The sequence below is a fragment of the Anabrus simplex genome, chromosome 1 (assembly GCF_040414725.1).
Source record: "Anabrus simplex isolate iqAnaSimp1 chromosome 1, ASM4041472v1, whole genome shotgun sequence".
NCBI lineage: Eukaryota > Metazoa > Arthropoda > Insecta > Orthoptera > Tettigoniidae > Anabrus > Anabrus simplex.
This window is the reverse complement of record NC_090265.1, coordinates 994367946-994388529: the sequence shown is the minus strand read 5'-3', so window position 1 is coordinate 994388529 and position 20584 is coordinate 994367946. Positions and strand designations below refer to the sequence as shown.

Here is a 20584-nt window from a genome sequence, read left to right as displayed (position 1 = left end):
TTGTTTGTATTCCACCGAAACAGCAGAACCAACGCTCGGCTGCATAGACTTAAGTCTATGTGAGAGTATGTGTCATAACGTACACTGAAATAAGTTGGTTCCCCTGTGTTCAAAAAACAATGTTACAACTAATGTTTCCAACTTCCCCTGGAACAAGGCATTTCAGAGTCCCATATGGGGTGATGGGCGTTAAAATCGCCCAAAAAGAGGAAGGGAGGTGGAAGCTGATTTATAGGATCAGTGACACCATTTATGTTAAGAGGCTGGCCTGGTGCAAAATAAACGTTACACACTTTTGCTATGACAGGCAGCAGTACCCACGCCTCAACTGCTTCCAGTGAGGTCCATAGAGGAACCTCTTTGCTATAGGTATCAGAACAAACAAAAATACCCATGCCACCAGATGCCCGGTGAGCATAATATCGTTCTGTCGAGTATAGTCTGAAATTCTTCAAGACCGTATGAATACCTAGTCTGAAGTTTGTCTCCTGAACACAGACTATACTCGCTGCGTAATCACTAATGAGCTGACGTAGCTCAGCAAGATGCCTGTCATAACCATTACAATTCCACTGTAACAGTGCCACAGTGTGGACTATAAAAGGAGTGTTAGGTTATGAGCGACAAGATGCTCGTGAACCTAAACACTATTAACATCTACATTTGTAGATGTAGATGACAGCGCGACGTCCATCCCGTCATCGACAGACGGCAGGGTTGACGCCCAGAACTTCAACACTTTTCGGGGGTGGGAAGTTCCCCTATGAGGGGAGCGCGCAGGCTCTGGAGCAGGAGTACCTGCTGGCGCAGACTCATACCCTCCAGACGGAGGGCATGGTTTCCCTTTCGCAGGGGAAGTGCGGGAGCACCCAGGGTGCGTGCTTGCTTCGCCGCCTTCTTTTCTAGTTTAGACGGGCTGGGAGATAATTTCCCAGCCCTGGTCGACGATGCCGCATGCGCCGGCTGGGGCACAGCTTTTGCTGACCTCTTAGGTGGGGGAGACTTAGCCTTCCCCCCTTGCTGCGCCGGCTTAGAACTGCCAGCTAGCACAGACTTCTGGTTGGTCAAAGGTGGGGTGGTTCCCCCTTTGAGCTTTTACTGTTTGGGACGTTGCTCTGAGGATCAATAGGTAACGATGACATGAAAGATGAACCTGAGAGACTCTGAGCTATCATGCTGTAGTCGAGTGCACGAGCAGGTGTATTCGTGGAATTAAACTTACAGCGCGCTTCCTGATAGGAAAGACTATCCAGGGTCTTGATCTCCTAGATCTTCTTCTCACTCAGATATGTCGGATAGTTCCGATCCCGAGGAGAATGAAGACCAGAGCAGTTAGTGCACTTGTACGGAGTTGTGCACTCCTTCGTGCCGTGAGCTACTCATCCACATGTACCATACACAGACTGATTCGAACAACGAGATACCATATGTCCGAATCTCTGGCATTGATAGCATCGTATAGGAGGCGGGATGTACAGCCTCACATCGCAACGATAAGTTGTTACCTTGACTTTCTCTGGTAACACTGACAACTTGAAAGAGACAGTGAAAGTACCAGTGGCAACGTCTTCACCGTTGACCTTGCGCGTAATGTGCCGGACGTGCGTCACGCCACGGTTCTTCATGTCTTCCGTCAACTCGCCGTCAGTGTTCAAAATAAGATCGCGGTGAAGATGACTCCGCGAACCAGATTCAAGGATTTGTGCTCTTCCACTTTGATGGCAATTTCGCCAAAGTGGTCACACTTAAGCAACTGATCCGCTTGCAGTGCTGTGTGAGTCTTCAAAAGTAAACTACCACTGCGCATTTTCTTTATCTCCTCAAGTTCGCCGTAGACGCCTTCAACGTGTCTACTAAACAGGATCGATTTTTTTTTTTTGCCAGGGGCTTTACGTCGCGCCGACACAGATAGGTCTTATGGTGACGATAGGATAGGAAAGGCCTAGGAGTTGGAAGGAAGCGGCCGTGGCCTTAATTAAGGTACAGCCCCAGCATTTGGCTGGTGTGAAAATGGGAAACCATGGAAAACCATTTTCAGAGCTGCCGATAGTGGGATTCGAACCTACTATCTCCCGGATTCAAGCTCACAGCTGAGCGCCTCTATGCGCACGGCCAACTCGCCTGGTGGGATCGATTTTACCAGCTTAAAATCATGCCCATCAGTTCTGGTATCAACCAGAAACCAAGGGAAGCAGGATCCCATTCCTTCACACTGCGCACGTTCCCAGGGAGTTGAACCTCTCAGGGAAGCAAAAGTTAAAGATTTCGGTGGGGGACCTCCTTGGGTTGGGCAATTTCGTTTCAAAGCCATGCCCGAAACCATCCTACCCACCTGGTCATAGCCAGTACTGCCTGGGCTCTGATGTTGGATGCCTAATACGGGATGACTGAGGCTATGAGCACTAGGGCTCCCTTCCTCCAATCACCCGTAATAGCATGTACCCCATAGCGTATACAGAGCACCAAATGTAGAGAAAAAAATGAAAAAATAATTAATAATAATATGTCCTTCTGGCATTCGGCTGTGCAGGGACCTGTGTTGTCAGGCGGATACTACTGCAAAAGTACATGACGCTCCCACCTGCAAGATCCCTGGGTGGTCAAATGCGGCCTTTTGGGAGCAATCGCAAACGTAAGAGGTCCATCTCTGGGCAGCACGCACATCAAAAATCTTGAAGTGGTCTACAACTAACCCAAAAAAAAAAAAAAAAAAAAAAAAGAGGGGACCATGGCCACAAGACCCTTTTAGTCGCCTTCTACGACAGTCAGGGATTACCTGTGAATATATTCAGCCCCTCCCATCCACAGGAGGTCCAACACATTGTACCAAACCGCAATCCATGTCCGCGCCTAGGTCACCCCTTTTAGTCACCTCTTATGACAGGCAGGGGATACCGCAGGTGTATTCTACATGTGTGTCCCCCACCCGCAGGGCGTAAAGTTTCAAATACTTGGGAAGTGTAATCACAGAAGATGGAAAGATAACCGAGGAAATGGGGAAAAGAATACAACAAGCAAACGGCTTATACCAGAGTGTAAGGGGTATTTTGTGCAACCAAGATGTCCCAAAGAAATGTAGGAAAGTATTATATTCAACCTATCATGAACCCATACTAACCTATGCAGCTGGATCGTGGACTACAACAAAACGCGAGGAGAGTAGAATACAGGCAGCAGAGATGAAATTGCTAAGAGGTATCGAGGGCAAGACCAGAAAGGATAGAATTAGAAATGAGGAGATAAGGAAAAGGACAGGAATCTTGCAACTTCAAAACAGGATAGAAACAACAAAGCTAAAGTGGTATGGGCATATAATGAGAATGGGAGACGAGAGTGTGCCAAAAATAGCTTTTTCAGAGACTTTCTTACTTTGACTTATTTCCTGTTGTTCCTCCTGGAGCACAGGGCTTCCGTGAAACACTTCCATCTGTTCCTATGGTTGGCTAACCTCTTCACTTCGTTCCAAGTTTTTCCCACTGCTAGACATTCCTTTTCGATCGTCTTTTTTAAGGTCTTCTTCAGACGTCCACGCTTTCTAGTGCCTGGGAGGTTCCAGTCAAGCGCTGTCTTTTCAATGGTTCCAGCAGGCTTCCTTAAAGTATGTCCTATCCAACGCCATTTTCTCTCCCTTATCAGCATTTCAATTGGCTGCTGATTTTTTTTCTTCCCATAGATCTTCATTTGAAATAACATCCGGCCATCTTCTGTTGATGAAACTTCTTAGACAGCGATTCACGAAGACTTGCAGTTGTTTAGTCGTCTTCTGGGTAACTTTCCACGTTACACAGCTGTAAAGCAGAACGTACTTAAAATCTGTGTTAAGAAGTCGTAGCTTTGTTTTTCTAGAAATATTCTTGTTTCTCCATATAGGGTACAATTGAACAAAAGCACCATTTGCTTTCCTGATGCAACTCTTAATGTCTTCTTCTGCTCCTCCAGTAGTAGTAACCATACTCCTAAGATATATGAAGGAGTCTACTTGTTCTATCTCTTTATCATCTATAGACAATTCATCATCAATCATGGCCCTTATCTCCTTGGTCTTATTAATATTTATTTTAAGTTCAGCATCCTTTGCCTCCTCCTTCAACTGCTTAATCTTCTCTTCCATATCTCTGAACCGTTCAGGCAGTAGGCAGATGTCATCTGCAAAAACAAGGTCCTCTAACCTATCTTGTAAACCCCACTAGATCCCCATTTTCCAACCTCGATACACTCTCCTCAGCACACTATCCAACACAAGTAGGAAAAGCATCAGAGAAAGAATACAGTCCTGTCAAACTCCCGAGGTCACATCTATTGGGTCAGTAAGATCTCCCATACGCAGAACCTGACATTTATAACCCTTGTACATACCCTTTATAATATTCAGAATCTTTTGTGGTATACCGTATTCTTCAAGTGTTTGCCATATAACTCTTCTATTTACAGAGTCGAAGGCCTTCTCAAAATCAGTGAAAGTCAAGTACAGGGTGTTCTGTCATTCTGCACTTTGTTCCAAGATAATTCTCAGAGTGTTTATGAGATCGACACAGCTACGGTGTTTACAAAAACCAGCCTGTTCCCTTCTAAGCCGCAATTCCACAACATCCTTCTCCCGCTCTAAAATGATCCTTGAAAACACCTTACTTCATACCAACAACAATGTAATTCCCCTCCAATTATCACACTTAGTAATATCCCCTTTCTTAACCCTAAGGTGTAACGCGACCCGTGCCGATGGGGTGCATGGCACATGGGAGATGCGTCTTGAACGGAGCCTTCGAGATACTTGGCGCCCTCTCGAAGCAAGTAGCCTTACCCAGGTATGCGGGGCTCTGCCTGGGCGGACATATATTTCCCTAGCTACTCGTGGGACTTGAATGAATACGGTAGCCATCCATAAACCGGAGAGCTCTTCTGGGGCCTCCGAGAGAAACACTACAACAACAACCGAAGGGGACTCTTCGGAGATACCCTCGGATAGTTCATCTTCGACAGAGGGCTCACTCAAGAGGTGGGCAATCTACAGGTTCAGAAGAAGAAGAAACAGCGCTCTGGTGCTGAAAAGAGGAGATACAAGAAGGCCTTAAAGGCCCGGGAGCAGGCCAAAGAGGGCCTAACTCCTGGGGCTGAGGGGACTTCTACTACCACAACAGCGACAACAGTGGAGGGATCCAATGGGCACAAGAGGCGGGACCCTGAAAAGGGCTCTGCTTCTAGGGCACAGAGGACCCCACCCACTAGGGGGAGAAACGACTTCTGTCGGGGGCAACCCCAGAAGAAGACCGGCAGACCCGCAAGAGACCCAACGTGGAGTACGCCAGGATAGCCAAAGCTGGGATCAGGATGGCCATAGTACCTGTGGGATATCCTGACCAGCAGCTATCCGAGAAACAGGTGGAAGCTGTGGAAGAGGCTATCACCAATCTGATAGACGAGCTTCCGGAGCAGGGGCCCATTAAGCCTCAGTTCCTGGACTGCTATCTGTCAAGGGGTGCGGCTGCCATCATAGCAGAGAACAACGAAACTGTAGCATGGCTTTCTAGTCTTGTTACAGGTATACAACTGTGGGAAGGAGCCAGGCTCACAATTGTGGGCATGGACTAACTCCTTTCCTACAAGAGAGTCATGGTCTGGATACCAGGACAACCGAAGGACAATAATGTCCTTTTGGGAAGAATGGCACGCCAGAACCATGGCTCAAATCCCACCAGCTGGAGGGTCTACGACCGCAATGAGGAGAAGAGAGGTGTCCGCCTTGTGGTCAGCATGGACTCCAGGGATGTGGAGAAAGTGGTGGGGAAGAAGATCTTCTGCGGTGTGTATGTGGCTACCTTCACCTTGGTGGAGGGCAAGCGTGACAAGCAGAGGACCAACCCCACCAGAGATAAAACCGAGACCAGCAGGGGCAAAGAGCTGGAGCCCGGACAGGAACCGGGGTCAGCCAAGCCCCAGGATCCATCGCGGGAGACGGAGCTGCAAGTTCCGGAGACCGCATAAGGTAAAGTATTCTATGAAAGTAAAGAATGATTACTTTCATACAAGCAAATATACAACATTGTATAGCGGCCTCTAGGGTACTTAATAGAAGTATCCAGAAAGGCGGGTTTTCGGTCGCCCTGATACAGGAACCCTGGCTTAGGCAGGGGCATATCATGGGACTAAAATGTGCAGGTTTCACTCTATTCAGTGGAATAGCAGAGGAGAAGCCTAGAGCATGTATACTAGTTAAGGATCATAACGCTTGGGCTATACCGGGTTTCATTAGTAGAGACCTGGTAGCAGTCCTAATGAGATATGAAGAGGGCGGACAGCCAAGAGACTTGGTTGTCTGTTCTGCATATTTCCCAGGAGACAATGAATCTCCACCCCCTCCGGAGGAGTTCAAGAGACTGGTGATATACTGTAGGAAACAAGGATTAAACCTCGTAGTAGGATGTGATGCCAATGCTCATCATAGCATTTGGGGAAGTAAAAATACAAACCGAAGGGGAGAGCACTTCATAGAATTTCTATGTACAACTGATCTTGAGATCATGAATATTGGTGATACCCCTACCTTCATTAATAATAGGAGCGAAGGGATCATAGATCTTACCCTGGGTTCCATGGGAATCATGCAGGAATTTAAAGACTGGAAGGTCTCTTTGGAGCCTTCCTTGTCAGATCATAGACACATTGTGTTTTATATAGAGGGCTCCATCGCGATCCCGTCTTACAGAAACCCTAGACGAACCAATTGGATATCTTTTAGGGAGGACGTGAGGAGGGGACTGAAGGGAGGACCCTCAAACATAATTAAAAACAAAGAGGAGCTGGAGCTCAGTGTGAGTTTTCTCACACGGACACTGGTTACCTCTTATGAATTAAACTGCCCTATTGTTAAGGTAAAAAGAGTAACAGGAAGCTTCAAGTGGAATAGTTATCTTGAACACCTGAGGAGAAATACACGAAAGCTCTGGAATAAATACAGGGAACTTCAGGATCAAGAAAGCCTAGATTCTTACAAAGAATCACAAAGAAGGTACAAGTCAGAAGTCAAAAAGGCTTCTAGGAAATCTTGGAGACAATTTTGTGATTCCATTGAAAGTCAACATGAAGCGGCAAGGCTTCATAAAATTTTAACCTTGGATAGAAGGGCAAGGCTGGGCTCACTGGAGACTCCTTCTGGTGGATACACATCCACAGAGGGGGAGACCCTGAGCTTACTGCTTGATGCCCACTTTCCAGGTTCGGCAATCACGAATAGTGAGGTAGAATCGAGCGGATCCTTCAGACCCGATAAAAGTGGCTGGAGGGAAGCCGCAGAGATTGTCACCCCAAGAAGGGTTAAGTGGACATTAGAATCCTTTGCCCCTTACAAAAGCCCAGGTGTGGATGGGATCTTCCCGGCGCTTCTTCAGGAGGCGGGGGAGGTCCTTATACCATACCTGGTTAGAATCTTTAGAGCCTGTCTCACTATGGGGTACGTGTACTCCTTGTGACGTCAGGCGAAAGTGGTATTTATACCTAAACCCGGAAGGTCTTCATATACTAGACCTAAGGATTATAGACCCATTAGTCTAACGTCTTTTCTACTTAAGACCTTGGAAAGACTGGTGGATAGACACATCAGGGAGAAAGTATTAAGAGACTTTCCCCTGCATTCTCATCAACATGCATATCAACCAGGGAAGTCGGTTGAGACGGCACTACACCAGCTGGTTTCTAGGCTGGAGAGTGCCTTGGATCAGCAACAACTTGCTATGGTTGTATTCTTAGATATAGAAGGGGCCTTTAACTATACATCTTTGGGCTCCATAGAACGTAGTCTAGAGAGAAGAGGAGTGAGCAGTATGCTCATAAAATGGATTATGGCCTCACTGCAGGGCCGTCAAGTTCTGTTTACCCTCAACGCTGTAATGTTGAGAGCTAATATAGACGGGGTGTCCACAGGGAGGAGTATTATCACCAACATTATGGTGTCTGGTAGTGGATGAACTACTTACCAGGTTAAATGTTGGAGGAATATACGCCCAAGGCTATGCAGACGACATAAGCCTGATGGCGGTAGGAAATTTCCCCAGTACGGTTTCCGAACTCGTACAGAGCTCTCTACGTAGGGTGGAAAGATGGTGCCACGAGACAGACTTGTCGGTTAATCCCGATAAGATGGAACTTGTGGTATTTACCAAGAGGAGGAGGCTAGACGGACTGTCAGAGCCTTTCCTATTTAGGAAAAAATTAGTTAAGACAACCTCGGTTAAGTACCTAGGGGTAATCCTTGAGGCAAGACTGAGTTGGAAGAAACATATAGATCATAAGATGGATAAGGCTCGCAAGATTATGTGGGCCTGTCGCAGGGCCGTCGGGAAGACTTGGGGCCTAAGACCTAAGGTGGTCCAGTGGCTATATATCTCCATTGTACGGCCCACGATCACCTATGCATCTATAGTCTGGTGGCCAGGCTCAGAGAGTAAAACTGTGAGCACCAAGTTAAACAGTGTCCAAAGACTTGCATGTCTAGGAATAACAGGGGCACTGGATACTACACCATTACGTGCAATGGAGGCCATCCTAGGTTTTCCCCCCTTACATTTATATGTTAAGGTAATAGCGGGAATGAGTGCCTATCGCCTTTGGTCACTCGGAGGATGGTCCTTCAAAAACCCGAGTAGAGGTCATGCCTCTATTCTTACAAGGCTTCACCAGACTTGCCCTATGACAATGATGATCGGGGATCTGATGAAGCCTAGCTTTAATTTGAATTATAAATTTACAGTGGTGATACCCACAAGGGAGGAGTGGGCTGCGGACGCTGGGGCCCGTCTTAAGTCTGGGGGCTGTACATGGTACACAGATGGCTCGCGGATGGAGACGGGCACAGGCGCCGGGGTCTGGGGGCCTAAGACAAGGCTCTCCCTTCCTATGGGTAAATATGCTACTATTTTCCAGGCTGAAGTATACGCAATACTAGCCTGTGCTGTAAATATATGGAATATGCCTGGACACAGAAGACACATCACTATTTGTAGTGATAGCCAGGCAGCGCTAAAAGCACTATGTGCAGTTAAAACAACATCAAAACTGGTATGGGAATGCCAAACGATGTTAGATCAGCTGTGTGAGCTTAGCTCAGTTACCCTATTATGGGTTCCTGGGCACATAGGTATCAGTGGAAATGAAGAAGCTGACAAACTAGCGAAACAGGGCTCAATGGGTTCCTTCACAGGACCAGAGCCCTTCCTCGGAGTGTCACTCCGAAGTGTGAGACTGGCAATATCCCAATGGATAAACCAGTCTCACCTAGATATTTGGAAGAGGTTAACCATAGCAAGACAGGCACGTGAACTTATCAAAGGGCCTGGTCAAAGCTATAAAAAGGTCCTAATGAATTTGAATAGGACCAGAATGAGAATGGTAGTTGGACTGTTAACAGGCCACAATACCTTACAGAGACACCTACACATCATGAAAATCACCCAGGATCGGATGTGTAGAAGATGCGGTAAGGAGGAGGAGACCTCCGCGCATGTGTTATGTCAGTGCGAGGCTTTCGCAAGCACTAGACATCGATACCTGGGCTCACATTTTGTGAGCCTGGAGGACATCAGGAATGCCAAAATCTGGACACTGGTATCCTTTATAGGAGCACTAGGGCTGGACTAGGCAAACCCGTTCAAGGGGCACAAAGGGTCTTCATAGACCTAAGTGTGGAGCTCTGCGAAAACAGGGCTCACCCATTTCTTATCTATCTATCTACCCCCTTTCTTTGATATCTTAACAATCAGGCCTTTCTTCCATTCAGCTGGTAGCTTTTCTTCATCCAGATCCTTTCAAACAGGGAGTGCAATAATTTTGCCGAGGTCTCAATATCTGCTTTAAGTATTTCTGGCGCGATATTATCCATACCTGGTGCTCTTCTAGTTCTTATCTGTTTCAAGGCCTTCTCTATTTCTGAACAGGTTGGAGGATGTAAATTTATTCTTGGGTCACTACTAGTTCTGTTTGTTGGTTACCATTCTGTTCTATATCTCTATTGAGCAACACTGAGAAATGTTCCTTCCATCTCTAACTGTTCTTCCCGGGTGGTCCGTAGTTCACCTCTCTTGTTTTTAACGGGTTTATTTCTGATAAATACTCTCCTTGACAGTTTCTTTGTGATACTATACAATTCCTTAGCATCTCCCCTTGCTGATGCCTCTTCTGCCATTCATGCTTGTTCATCTACCCACTGTATATGATCTTTTCTTACACTTTTCTTCACACTCTTATCAGCTTCCACACATTCCTTTTGTGCTGCGGTTTTCTGTTGTCTTGTTTTACACATATTAATCTTTGCCTTAACTAGCTTCCTAGCCTCCATTTTTTTTCAAGTATCATCAGACATCCATTCCTTCTTGAGATAATTGTGAAATCCAAGCACCTTCTCATTAACTTCTAAATGAATTTCCTTGACTTTCTTCAATGATAATTCAACATCCATCATAAGTTCTGGTTCAACAGCAAGAGCTTCAAAGCGGTTTCTTAATTCTATCTGGATTTCTTTTCTTTTGCTTTCATCTTGCAATTTACCTAAATCAAATTTCTTGTTTCGCCTTTCAAATTTCCTTCCAATTGTCACAATTTTCATTGTAAACTCTGCAACTACCAGGTGATGATCACTTCCAATATCTGCCCCTCTTTTATTTATATCAGTCATTGATCTTCTAAACTTTCTACTTATGGCGATGTGGTCTATCTGGTTTTCTGTACCCTGATCTGGGGACACCCATGTAATCTTATGGCTTCATTTATGAGGGAATAAAGTGCCACCCGCTTCAAATCATGGCTAGCACAGAAATCAACAAAAAGCTCCCCATTTTCGTTACAGTCACCAACTCCATGCCCTCCCATAATTTGTTCCAGTCCCTCATTGTTAGAACTAACCTTTGCACTTAAATCCCCCATCACAATAATAATATCCCTCTTTCCCACTCTCTAAATAGTCTCATTTAGCTGGCAGTAGAATTCTTCCTTTTTTTCAATCTCTGATATTTCTGTGGGAGCATAACACTGGATCACGGTCATTTTGTGAACCCGGGTCGTGAATTGAGCTGTCATCAGTCTTTCTGAGATGGGTTTCTAATCAAGGAGGCTCCCCTTTGCAGTTTCATTCAATAGCAATCCTACACCTTCTCTATATTCTGCATAGTAAGAATAATGGGAAAATGGTCACTGTCACAAAAATAGTCATGTGTATTCCACCGGAACAGCGAAACTAACGTTCGGCTGCATAGACTTAAGTCTATGTGAGAATATGTGCCGTATCGTACACTGAAATGAGTTGGTTCGCCTGTGTTCAAAATACATAAATCCAGCTCTGTTACTAGTGTTTCCAACTCCCCTCCCCTGGGGCAAGGAGCATCAGAGCCCCAGATGGGGTGATGGGCATTAAAATCACCCAATAAGAGGAAGGGACGAAGAAGCTGATCTATAAGATCAATGACATCATTTATGCTAAGGGGCTGGCCTGGTGGAAAATAAACATTACAAACTGTTTCTATGACAAGCAGCAGAACGTGAACTGCTACAGCCTCCAGCGGAGTTCTTAGTGGAATCTCTTTGCTGTATGTATCAGAACGGACAAAAATTCCAATGCCACCAGAAGCCCAGTGAGCATAATGTTGTTCTGTCAAGTATAGTTGAAAAATTTCTCAAGACCATATGATGACCTGGTCTGAAATTTGTTTCCTGAATACAGACTATACTTGCCAAATACTCGCAAATGAGCTGGCGTAGCTCAGAAAGATGCCTATCACAATCGTTACACTTCCATTATAACAGTGCCATAGAGCAGGTGTGGACTTCTGGTGATTAGGTTAGAAGCAACGTAATGCTACCTAACCTACACTCACATCCCCATCCTAAGATGGAGATAAATGCTCCATGTGCATCACCTTGTCACCGATGCATGCCTTAAATTTCTTCGACGTAGTCTGGAGGCAGGGTTTCCTCGTACGAAGGGGGCGCGCAGGTTTTCAAGGAGGAAAACCCGCTGGCGCAGAATCAGACCCTCCGGGTGGAGGGCGTGAGGTCCCATTAGTAGGAGATGTGGAGGAATGCCTGGTAAGGGCGCTCTTCTTCCCCGCCGTCGATTCTTGTTTACACGGACTGGGAGGTGATTTCCCAACCCTGCTTGACGATGCCGCCTCCACCGGCTTAGGCACGGCTTTCGCTGACCTCGTGAGGGAAGGAGACATTGTCTTCTTAACCTTCTGTGCTAGCCTAGATTTCTTAGCCGGCACAGACTTATTGGTGTTCGAAGGCCGGAATGGACCCGTCTTCAAGCGCGTTCTCTTTGTGGCGTTGCTCACAGCAGCAACTGACTCCTTAGGTGCAGCGATCTTCTGGAAAGGTGTTCCAGTTGAAAATGAGGAACCTGAGAGAGACTGTGCTATCATGCAGAAGTCTAGTGTCTTGGCTAGTGCATTCAGATAATTAAACTTACGGCGCGCTTCCTGGTAAAAAAGACCATCCAGGGTCTTGATTTCCTGGATCTTTTTCTCACTCAGATAGGTCGGACAGTTCCGATCTTGAGGAAAATGAAGACCAGAGCAGTTAGTGCACTAATACGGAGTTGCGCACTCCTCCGCGCCGTGAGCTACTTTTCCACATGTACCACACAGACTGATTCGAACAACGAGATACCACGTGTCCGAATCTCTGGCATTGATAGCATCGCATAGGAGGCGGGATGTACAGCCTCACATCGCAACCTTGACACTGACAATTTTAAGGAGACTATGAACGCACCCATGGCAACGTCTTTACCGTTGACTTTGGGTGTGATACACCGGACGTGTGTCACGCCACGGGGCTTCATGTCTTCCATCAAATCATCGTCAGTGTTCAGAATGAGATCACGGTGGAAAATAATTCCAAGAACCAGATTCAAGGTGTTATGCTATGTTCTGCATCCTCCCCCATTTGCCCAGAATACAGGAATGTGCACCTTTTAAGAGTCTGTATTTCTCCGAAGTCTGGCCACCGCACTTCACTTAATCCAAGGATATCCAGCCTGTATTCCTCCGTCACTTTAGCCACTTGCTTCAATTTACTGCTCCCTCTCTCTCTCTCTCTCTCTCTCTCAGGGTTCTGACATTCCAAAAACCTATCCTCATTTTCCGTTTCACGCCAAAAGTCGTCAAATTATTATCCATCCGGTTGTGTTTCACTTCGGTTTCTTTAAAAGGTTATATTTACGGTTGTGCGAGTTATTAGCCCACAGCAACCCGAGCTTGCTGGTGGGACTGCCACCTAAGCCTCCAAGCCTGCTGTTTTCTGTAGGGCCTTCACAGCTACCGTAGCGGTCATGGAGCACACACAGTCCCCACTATACATCACCCCTGCAGGCAATCCCTTACTTCATGCCGTTGCCCACCTCCCATGGCGTGGACGAGGCATTGAACTTATGGGAGGCAAGTTAGGTACAATCCTGGCATTTTCCTGGAGGAGAAGTGGGAAACCACGGAAAACCACTTCCAGGATGGCTGAAGTGGGAATCGAATCCACCTCTACTCAGATGACCTCCCGAGGCTGAGTGGACCCCGTTCCAGCCCTCGTACCACTTATCAAATTTCGTGGCAGAGCCAGGAATTGAACCTGGGCCTCCGAGGGTGGCAGCTAATCACACTAACCACTACACCACAGAGGCGGACGTTTTTTCAGAGAAGTTAACAGGAAGACCCTGAAAGAGGTGGACAGATTCAGTGTGGGAGTGCATAGAGAAGAGGGGAGGAAAACCAGAAGATGTACTTAAAAAAAGAGAAGAGTGGAGGAGACAGAGGCACCGATGGAGGACCTTGATTCACAACCCAACCCGGGAAGCTGGAAACATGAAATAAAGATGATGAAGATAATGATGATAGAATTTAAAATCTATGAACATACTGAACTAATTATTTTGGCAAACACTTATTACATTATAATTGTGTTTTAATAGTTTCTTACAAAAACCAAAATTTTGTCTTTAAATGTTAAACATGATAAAACTGAAAAAACAATATTTCTCATTTTTAACTTTCTGCCTGTTTTAACCTGCCTCATAATAACAGAATAAACTTCTTGATGATGATGATGACGCTTGTTTAAAGGGGCCTAACATCTAAGGTCATTGGCCCCTAATGAAACGAGTTGGACGACATGATATGATAATTAAAATTTTAAAATGTATCCACTGATTGGAGTTAAAAATAATGGTGATGAAAAATGGTTATGAGATTAAAACAATCAGTTGATCTAATTTGCAATGCCTTATTTCTAATAAAACAAACAATAGAAAATACAGGTGAAAAAGGAATAAGGCATTGCCTGGAATACAGATATATATATAATTCACGTTAGAAGTTTTTTTTTTTTTTTTTTTTTTTGCTAGGGGCTTTACGTCGCACCGACACAGATAGGTCTTATGGCGACGATGGGATGGGAAAGGCCTAGGAGTTGGAAGGAAGCGGCCGTGGCCTTAATTAAGGTACAGCCCCAGCATTTGCCTGGTGTGAAAATGGGAAACCACGGAAAACCATCTTCAGGGCTGCCGATAGTGGGATTCGAACCTACTATCTCCCGGATGCAAGCTCACAGCCGCGCGCCTCTACGCGCACGGCCAACTCGCCCGGTACGTTAGAAGTTAAAATAACACATTAAAATATGCAACACGAACTAAAATAAAGTCAATGGGATAAACACGCAGTGAACACAAATAAACTAGGACAAGGGACATCATTACACACAATAAAAAAGACCACTATCCCTCATAAAATGGATGACGAGGTCTGCAGACTGTTCGTCATCGCGCAATGACGGAGATGGTACGCGGGAGTTTTAGACTACGGCGCAGACCGACCAGGTCCACGCACTCCGTAAGGATGTGAACCACGGTAAGGTGATCGCCGCAAGTACACACCAGAGGAGGTTCTCCTTTCAATAATTGGGAATGCGTTAGTATACCGTGGCTGATCCGAAGACGACATAATACCACTGCTTCCCTCAGAGAAACCCGAAGGGAAGTCCTCCATACCTTTGTTGTTCCTTTCATCGCTCTCAGCTTATTTGGAAGAGGAGTGGCCTGCCACTCCATCTCCCAATGGGACATAACCAGATGTCTCAGCTGAGAGCGAATATCACTTGCTGGAACCCTGTAAGGAAACGGGGGCAGCCTTATCTGCTAACTCGTTTCCCTCTACACCCATGTGGCTCGGGAGCCACAGAAATGTGATTCTGGTGCCGGCATCAGAACACCTGGCCAGCAGGTCCTGGATCCGCTGAACCAGAGGGTGCCGAGGGAAACAGGTATCAATAGACTGTAGTGAGCTCAAGGAGTCACTACACACAAGAAAGTGTCGGCGTTCATCGAACAGTGTATACTGCAGAGCTTCACGGATAGCATAGAGCTCTGCTGTGTACACACTACAGGTTTCCAGGAAAACAAAGAGAAACCTATCAGTGTCGACAACAAACACACAGCCCACTTTAGTGATTGTTCTCGAGCCATTCGTGTAAACGACGGCTGAACCTGGATACCGGCCAACAATGAACAGAAAGAGCCTCCGATAAATCAAAAGGTCCATGTTTTCCTTCGGGCACAAGAGACCATAAAATGGCTAGTAATGTATAAAAACTTCCGTAACAGTCATATTCCCTTCATGAAACATAGAAAGTTGCAATATTATTATTAAAACTATTATAAAACAAAAACAGCACAGTGGCATGGATTGCAATTACGTGGAAAAAAACACTGGACTTAAAAATATTGGATATAAATCTGTGGACATAAAAATAGTGGACTAATGTTTTTGTGGATGAAACTGTAATGAATGAGAAAGCATGGAAAAAGTAGTACATAGTAGGTGCAGCATCTGCAAAGCATAAGTTTATGCAATATACACAATACTATACATACAGGTGCATGATTTAAAGTAATTTGATAGAATGTGAGGATGTTTGTATAGAGTGTAACATGTCATTCTCTGCTCAATATAGAGTATATCTTTGCAGGTATGTTATAGCATTATAGGTGTTTTAATTAGTGTTTTTGACAGACTGAAAAGTTTCATACTTCCATTTAAACATAACTGTCTGCAACAGCATGTTTTATTTAAACATGATAGCAGTTACCAACGTTATTTTGCACGTATAGACTTAGAGCTAACAAGTAGGACACCTCGCAGTATTTCCGTGTTCCTTTCTAAGCTTTACCATTCAAACACAAATTTTGAAAGAACCTATACTTGAAAACTATACTTTACTCTTACACAGTTATGTTGCCAGCAATATATAACCAACAATCATAAATGTTATTGTAAATTAACTCGCAGCTACCAAGTTGACTTAAGTTTTGAGAAGACAAATCAGTTCCCACTTAGTTACACAACACAGGGATGACATTACAATATTCAATAAAACAGAATTTACAAAATATCCACTCACCTGCACAAAAGCAAACAAACAGCTTAGAAAGAGCCCCAACACAAAATTTGCGTTCAACATTGTCCAATATGTATTACATATATATAATATAAAAAGAAGGGTCAAGGAACTAGTACACGACAACAAGAAAAATTTGTCAGAAACACAAAAATATCTCCTTCCCTGTCCACTAACGCGGCCACTCAAACAAACCCAAATAACGTCGGTCACCTGACCATACCACTAACAGCTGTGTTTGACGGGTCGTGACGAATTGTCCCAAGATTTCCTTTCCTCATTTGTTTTCAATAAAACGAGATATTAAGGAATAAATATAATTCTCGGGTACTCACTTAGGACAAGGAGCTCGATCGGAGAAAGGGTTGCATATAGCCACCGTGCTTATAACAATGTGCTGCTGCGGGTGGAAAATACGAGAACTACTTAAGGGCACCCTCATCATCATCATCATCATCATCAAAAGGTTATTTCATTCCCACCCCAATTGAGGTGGGCGGGCCACAGCTAAACTAGTAGCTCTTAGGCCAATAGAAAAATAAAGGGAAAGAGAAAGAGAGACCAGTATATATAGTATGTATTGAACATACCGTAAAGGAGAGTATGAAAGAAGTGGCGTAAGAGGACCGGGACGACAAGTCGGGACCCAGGGGAGACCCGCAGAGCACCCCGGATGGAGAAAACCCCAGCGAAACCCGAAAAAAAAAATGCGACAAAGAGTCCTTTATTAGATCTGGTCCCAGGCGCGTATGTGAACAAGGTATCACAGAGTATGACAAAAGGAAAAAGTTACAGAGAAGATGTACAAAAGTATTCATAGATGCTGGGCATAAACAGGTATAGAGGGTGGGAGGAAGGTATAAGTAGATGGACAAGGATAATATTGGAGAAGGAAATAATATAGGTTAGTTGTAAGGTTGGTAATAGAGGTGGCAAGTAGACGGAACAGTTCGAGAATGGTAAGAGGCGGGAGGCTGAAAGAGGATTGTGGAACAGGTGGAGGGATCGTTGGCGTCGGGGGGGGGTGGTGGTGCTAGATTAGAGCGATGGATGGGGGGAACGGGGGGGGGGGGAGAAAGTGCAACACGGGGTGAGGATCGGGAAGGCTCCACACGGTAAGTCCGATTGTGTAATTAACGCCAGCAGTGAGCAGGCGGGTGACGTCTTCATTGGTGGGAAGCTAAAGGCGTACCATGTACGTCGGACCGCGATCGTTGAAGATACGGAAGACGCGCCGTGCCGGAACCCCTACCTGGATGAGATCGTTTAGGATGTCCTGCTCAGAAATCGCCGGGTCGACGCCACGTAGAACACAACTCGGCACTGAAGGTGGTTGAGTGGCCGTGGAAGCGCCAGACGCTCCATGGGAGGCTGGCTGAGCAGTAGTGGCGATATCCAGTGAATCAGCAAGGGGTGGGTGGGGACTGGGGAGAGTCGTGGTGATGGAGGGGGTAGTGGTAGACATGATGGGAGAAGGATGACTGAACGTAAGAGTGACGGAAGGAGAAGATGGGGAAGGCTGAACAGAGGTAGTGACAGTAGTGGTCGTAGTAGTAGTAAGGGTAGGCGATGATCGATGGACGGAGGAAGTGGCGGTGGTAGTGGACGGAGGGAGACAGGAAGCCGGAACGCTAGCAGCGAGGACAGGGTCAGAGGCAACTTGTTGTAAGAGGTAATCAGGAATGGGAATAACTTTGTGCTGAGCGTGAAAGAGAGGAATAGTGCCTTGAGCGATGTATTTTGGTCCGTGCACGTGATACTCAAAGAAGACCAAAACGTCGGGCGAGGGTTGTCCAGATGATGCATCTTGGAGACGGAGAACACATCTGGTCGCAATGTTGCTGTCCCGAAGTGAGAGCCGGATGTCTTTAGGGGAATGAACGTTGTCCACATTCTTGACGAGACAGGAAGACATGTTGGAGGGAGGCGACAGCCAACTAGGCGTCTGCCCATTAAATTATTCTTGGGCTGGCTGAGACAGCGAAGAGAGTGAGGAGAAGAGCACCACCCAGCCGAAAAAGTATGTGGACAAGGGATCGCACCCTCATCAACAGCTGACCATAAGAACTTGGAATATGTGTGCTGTTTACATACATATATTCGATCATTTTACAGTGGACCTCTATCGCTGAACACCTTTATATGTTTTTTATATAAAGCTATTATTAGAATCTAAGACCACATTCCCTATATAGACAGATGTAGATGTAGATAGCCGCCGCGATGGTCTACACTGGTGTGAAGAGTTGAACCGGGACGAATAGAATTGCACAGTGTGACGACTTCTGCTGGTTGATATGTTCCTACACTACGTGGCGCTGATGTAAACAGAAGGTGATCAGCTGTCGCCGAACATTTGATTCTAAATGAGATCTGATGTGACTTAATTGGGAATTTATCGTTTAAATAAATTATTTAAAACCGTATGTTCATTACTCTGATGTTTCAGGACTGTGTATTCTGTTTACTGACTGATGACTGTGTTTATGTGCGATCTGTGTTTCGTTCAAATCAAGATACAGTATTCCTTGTTTAGAAAGTAATAAGTGAAAAACACGTAGTAAATATTTTGCATTTTGTAATGATTTAATGGCATTACTTCTGAAATTGGTGTCTTACTGGTTATCTCTAAGTCTACATGTGCAAATGACGTTGGTAACTGCTATCATGTTTAAATAAAACATGCTGTTGCAGACAGTTATATTTTCAATGGAAGTATAAAACTTTTCAGTCTGTCAAAAGCACTAACTAAAAAACCAATAACGCTATAACATACCTGCAAGGATGTACTCTATATTGGCAGAGAATGACATGTTACACTCTATACAAACATCCTCAGATTCTATCAAATTACTTTAAATCATGCACCTATATGTACAGCATTGCGTATGTTGCATGAACTTGTCAGTGATTGTGAATTGCAGAGATACTATGAACAAGTGAGACGAATTATGATTTTAGCAGGCCAAGTCCTCCATTGTCACCTTAGTAACTATGAAAAATATTTCTGTACCTAAGAAGCTGCCAATAGTCTGTTACCTCCAGCGATTTTATTGGGACTGAAGCCAGTTCCCTTGCTTTGGTCATATTGCTATGTGGTGCTGGAGGGGCATTCTATACGGTAAGCAATAGCTGTATTCGGAGGAGAGGTGAACATGGCATTGAATTAATAACTTGCAACATATATTTTTAGTGATGAATAATAACCTACTAAAATGTTTCGAGTGGCACAAGCGCTGCATAAATTCGGAGAATTTATCACAGATCAGAATATCCTAGCCGGGCTGAGTGGCTCAGATGGTTGAGGTGCTGGCCCTCTGAATCCAATTTGGTAGGTTTCATAATGGCTCAATCCGGTGGTATTCGAAGGTGCTCAAATACGTCAGCCTCTTGTCGATAGGTATACTGGTACGTAAAAGAACTCTTGAAGGACAAAATTCCGGCACTTCGGCGCTTCCAAAATCCATAAAATAGTCAGTAGGACGTAAAGCCAATAACATTAGAATATCCCCACCCATATTCCAGATATTTAGTGTCAGAGTAGTCTCCTGTGGAGTTCATTAAGCGATGATGCAAAAGGTATGAAATGTTGTTCCAAAAATTAATTAAACTTAAGAGAAAGGGTGATTTCTTTAAATGTGTGCTATCGTTGAGGTTCGTCTTGGTTAATTTTTTTGCGGTATGAATTTCTGTACTTTGTAATGTTCAAAGGTTTACTTTAATTTTTGAAGTGTCTTTTATATCTGTGTTGGTATCTGTGAAATGGTGAGAGTTATCACATTTATGTGTTCTCCGAAGGCTGAATGCCGATTGCATCTCATAACATTTTTGGGTTCTGTGTGTGAAAGTTATGTTTTGTTTGACCTATTGACTTGGAGAGAAGGTCTTACTTAATTAGGTTGCATTTGCTGATGTGTCTTTGCGGTGTGTTGTTCTTTCTAAAAGCTATTTGTTTTCAAAGTTATTTAGGAAGATGTTCACTGTTATACCTGATAATGGCGAGCTAGTGGTTAGCCCTTACATTTGACAATAGATTTTGTCATTGAATGCGAAACTGGTTTGCTTTAAGGTTGTTCTAAGAAGGTTAATAATTTTGTTTGTTTCTTGTAGTGAATTGTTGTCTTTTAGACGGTTTTCTGTAAGTTTAATTGATTCTTCT

At 44.8% G+C, this 20584-nt stretch overlaps 1 protein-coding gene across 1 annotated transcript in view; it reads right to left on the bottom strand.

Annotated features, from left to right (window-relative positions):
* The window catches only part of LOC136857874 (uncharacterized protein CG1161), a 78293-nt gene extending 61630 nt beyond the window's left edge, over positions 1-16663 (bottom strand). Inside the window, exon 1 of the mRNA XM_067136899.2 lies at positions 16429-16663. Coding sequence (XP_066993000.1) covers positions 16429-16488 — 60 coding nt within the window. The 5' untranslated portion in view covers positions 16489-16663. The remainder of the gene's footprint in view (positions 1-16428) is intronic.
* Positions 16664-20584: the final 3921 nt, after the last annotated feature.